Source organism: Cajanus cajan, chromosome 3, assembly GCF_000230855.2.
Source record: "Cajanus cajan strain Asha chromosome 3, NIPB_CcT2T_4, whole genome shotgun sequence".
Taxonomy (NCBI): domain Eukaryota; kingdom Viridiplantae; phylum Streptophyta; class Magnoliopsida; order Fabales; family Fabaceae; genus Cajanus; species Cajanus cajan.
The window spans coordinates 79,433,968-79,438,270 of NC_138519.1; the positions used below are offsets into that span (position 1 = coordinate 79,433,968).

Consider the following 4,303-nt stretch of genomic DNA (forward strand, 5'->3'; position numbering starts at 1 on the left):
TTATCTCACGTCCAATATATATCATAATGATACCATAAATTAAATGTGTAATGAATAACATGACGATAATATATAATAAATAAACAAAAAAAATGTCTATAACTTTTTATTTGAGAGAGTATTAAGTTAGTTTTTATATTCTCATCAGAAGTCGTATAATAGAAAAATGTCATATGGTAAACTTACAAAAAAATATATGTATTTTGAATAAAGAAAATACATGATTAATTAAAAATTTACTTTGATATTAATTGTAAGCACTAAAATATAAAACAGAAATGAATTTCAACAAATTAACTTCATATTACATCGCAAATTTAGTAATAACACAATGTGGAGAAAACATACAAGGATGACTTTCTCTAAAAGAAAATATAGAAAGAGGTGAGAAAAAAAAAATTAAAGTATCTAACCTGTCAAATGACAATTTACAAATCTAATGTACATTTAAAATCCATCAAACACAAATATACTATAGGTTTTCCAAAAGAAGAAAGAAATTAAAAAGGATAAAGGAGACGCATACCAAGTTCATCAATCAAGTTCTAATACACATTATAGCTTGGTGACTTTCCTTTATACTTGTAACAAATCGAGCCTTTGTTTTTCCTCATGAAACATTCTGAAGGTGGATTTGAATTTTCCTTGCCTAAATGATTTTTTGTTTTCTGAGGGTTTGATTATCTTGTCCTAATATCCTGTGTGTTGGTCTTTGCTAGCGAATATAAAGGCACTTATTCTCACCAATCTAAAACTTGACACACTTCACATGTTTGTTCCATTTTCTTATATTCACCTTCTACATGTCTATTTTTCTCCCCTCTAACTATGAAACACATGTCCTCAAGTTGTTTCATCACCTCGCTTGTTTCTTAAGTTGTGATTGGGCCTCCACCAATGCCTGCTTTACTTTCTCATCTCCCGGTGTCTCTTTTAGCAAGATTTCATAGTCATGTATTGAAGCTTCCCATCTTTCCAACTATATGATTTTGCAACAAACATAACATAAGTCAAAATGTGTTGCATTAAGTAAATAAAAGTAGGTTAGATAGGTTACCTTAGCATTACAATCTGCCCTTCTCAATCTGGCCTTACCATAAGACGGGCGTAAGTTAAGGGCAGCTGTGCAATCATCGATAGCTTTCTCAAATTGGCATAGTTTTGATTTGCATGCACCTCTATTGCATAATAAAACAGAGTTATATGGATCATTCTCAAGGCCTTCTCCATAAGCAATGCATGCCTCAGAGAATTTTGACATCTTGAAAAACGCATTTCCCTTTGCACGTGCAGCTGTGACAACTCGGACCTTTACCATCACCTTGTTTGCCTCTTTACTATTAGAATCCAACCTAGTTGCTTTTTGTGCTGCCTCTAGAGCATCTTCAAATCTACCAACACAATGAATGGATACAAATTACATGTTAACTGTTAACCAATGTGTGAGAGAACACTAGTAATCAGTGCTTTATGAGGTTTTTAGTAGTATTATTATTTACAATTTCAAACAAAATACTAACCTTCCAGAAGCCAAATCAACATGAGCACGTGTCACCAATAAACTTGCATTTCCAATTGGTCCAAAGAACTTGGTACACTGGTCAACATCAAATTTAGGACACTTTGACATTACTTTGTCTGCATCTTGATGCCTACGTAGCTTTAGCAAGGCTTCAGCTTGTAATGCATATATCTTAAAGCCAAAACGAAAGTCATATATAAGTACGATTGACATAAGCATGTGTGCGTGAACACACTTTTTCTTATCGTTCATGAAGATGATAAAATAAAATAAAGAAAAATGTTAATAACATACTTTAAGACATACTTTTATAAACATATTTTTTCTTATCGTTTAAAATTAGTTAGAAATTACAAAATTTAGTATATTTCATATCTTATTTAATGAATTTTTATCATGATTTTATAATATTTTAAAAAAATTAACCAATAAGAGAATATGTGTTAAGAAAAATATGTTAGTGTTACTAACACTCCTTGTATTATAAACTAATCAATAACTCACTTGTGGAGCAGAATCTGCACCAGATGATATAACTTTGTTAGTCTCAGTTAATAGTGTCTTCCAATCTCCTAACCTACGAGCCTCGGTGCATTTGTTTAGATGTACTTGGAGAATCTTTGCTTTAGCAATCTCATCAGGATCAGCCTCTAGTCCTGCTTGTTTATAATGATACATGGCCTTGTTCGCTTCTCCTAATCTAAAGGCAAATCCATGAAAATTAACACACGTTATACATGATAGTAGAAAAAGTAAGAAGATGCATATTCTGCAAATCAAAATGAAGCATGCATATATACTTACCTTAAGTACAAATTTCCCAATCGATTATGGGCTCTATGGTAATGAGACTCAATTCGAATGGCTTCTCTGCATTCAAAAACAGCCTCCAAATGCCTACCTAGAGCAGTTAATGCTGCACTTTTGTTGCTCCTATAAGAAGCCTTATTAGGGTCTATTGCAATAGCAGCATCATACAAAGCCAGTGCCTCAGCAAATCTTCCGTTCTTATAATCCTCATTTCCCATTATCTTCAATTGCTCAGGATCCATTCTAGTAGACAAAGCCCTACAAAGTGATCTTTGTTGTTCCTTGCTTGATTTATCGGTGCTAATATAATCTTCACGTCCTATGGTATGGTTTGTGTATCCTCCATCACAAACATAGTAATCCATTGCACTGTAAGCATTGTTATCTACACCAACTCCTCCTTGCCTAAGGTTACCTAAGTTACCAAACAACATCACGTTGCTAGAAGAAGCTCGAACAAGGGTGCTACTTCCCTTGGACTTTTGGTAATCGTTGATCATGCTTTCAAGTTCACCAGAAATGCCAACAGCTTCTTTTGGAACCCTTCTACCTTGGTTGACATAGCCTTGAGTAGGTGAGGGCCCTTTATTAACCATTATTCTCTCATTGGGATGATGATGTGGTTTCCTTTGGTTTACAACATGTGTTGGCCTTTGAGGATTGGAGACAGAACAAGATGAAGAAATTATGACATCGTTGTACGAATCTTCTGCAACTAAAGTAACATCATTGGATTCTCCACATCGTCGTTTGGAATCTTGGTTGTTTGATGGGGATCCAAGAGTGTTGGTGGTGGGAGAAGAACATTCAGAGACTGGTTTGCGTGACCATGGATTGCGTCGCCGAAATACTGTTGTTATAAAGCTACAACTAGGTTTCCTTTCTGGTGAATTGCCTCCCATTTTTTTTCTTTCTATTATTTTGCTATGTGTTACAAATTTATGTTTTGGTTATTGGTGATCACTTTCTTCCTAAGCTATTCAAAAGAAAAGTGACTCCTAAATATGAACAGGTCCTAACATATCTTAATGAAATAGAATATTATTACAAGTTGAAAACACCCCACCTTAAACACAAAATGAAGAAAAACCGAATTGTTTGACTATTAAAACTTTAATCCAGGAGATAATCTACATAGCCTCCTCCTGGAGAGGCTGCCCCTACAATAAATTTTCTTTGTGTTCTTTCTTTCTTCAGAATGAAGAGACAAAATTAATAGAATGACAAAGAGAGGAAAACATGACGGAAAGAAAAAATAGTAATGGGTAAGTCAAGTATTTTATTGAAACACAAACATTAGGATGGTAGGTTTTCAATTTCTTTTCTAAACTTTCTTTCTTTTACTTTTGTTCCCTTGTTTGTTATTATTATTTTTATTTTCTCAATTGTTCTATTGGTTGTTCGTTTGATGGAGACAGGAAAACCAACAGACCCGGTCGTAGGCTTAACGAGGATCTCTACAATTTTGGAAATGACAATGCTTCATTTAGGAAAACATCAAAGAGAAAAAGGGCACATAAGCCTCACACGTTTCCAGCTCTTACATGTCAAACATCATAACCACCACAAACTAAATAAAGGAACTAATTTTTTATAATCTTATTTTAATATATAATAGTTTTATGCTTTTGGTTCATTGATTTTTTTATATAAAAAAATATTTTTCCAATATGAATCACTTCACGTGACAGCGTTAGAATCATTTTTTTTCTAAAAGAAATATATTTTAAATAACTATAACTCTCGCATTACAAATAAATTCAAGAAAATAATTTTTTTTATAAATTAATTCACATTATTAGTGTTGAATTTGAGGATATAACTGGTAAGCAATATTTAATTTAACCAAAAGTGCAATATTAATATTTATTATATAATGTAATATAATACTTTATTGAATATTGACTTAAATCAATCATAACAAATCAAATTAAAAAAGGTAAATAATACTATATCACTAAATATGATTAA

General features: G+C 32.5%; 1 protein-coding gene across 1 annotated transcript; it reads right to left on the minus strand.

The window, feature by feature from the left end:
- Window positions 1-279: 279 nt before the first annotated feature.
- LOC109803508 (inactive TPR repeat-containing thioredoxin TTL3) lies at window positions 280-3,690 on the minus strand. Its single transcript, XM_020365118.3, has 5 exons — window positions 2,327-3,690; window positions 2,027-2,222; window positions 1,521-1,693; window positions 1,058-1,391; window positions 280-979 (listed from the first exon to the last, which is right to left on the minus strand). The coding sequence occupies exons 1-5, from the start codon at window positions 3,232-3,234 to the stop codon at window positions 857-859; spliced, it is 1,734 nt and encodes a 577-aa protein (XP_020220707.2). The 5' UTR covers window positions 3,235-3,690; the 3' UTR covers window positions 280-856.
- Window positions 3,691-4,303: the final 613 nt, after the last annotated feature.

Excerpts from the sequence above, each read along its gene's own strand:
- LOC109803508 (XM_020365118.3), bottom strand. The coding sequence starts at position 3,234 with ATGGGAGGCAATTCACCAGAAAGGAAACCTAGTTGTAGCTTTATAACA. Across the intron at positions 1,694-2,026 it reads GTGCAGATTCTGCTCCACAA|ATATATGCATTACAAGCTGA; the intron begins GTGAGTTATTGA and ends TTTGGCTTTAAG. Across the intron at positions 1,392-1,520 it reads GTTGATTTGGCTTCTGGAAG|ATTTGAAGATGCTCTAGAGG; the intron begins GTTAGTATTTTG and ends TTGTGTTGGTAG.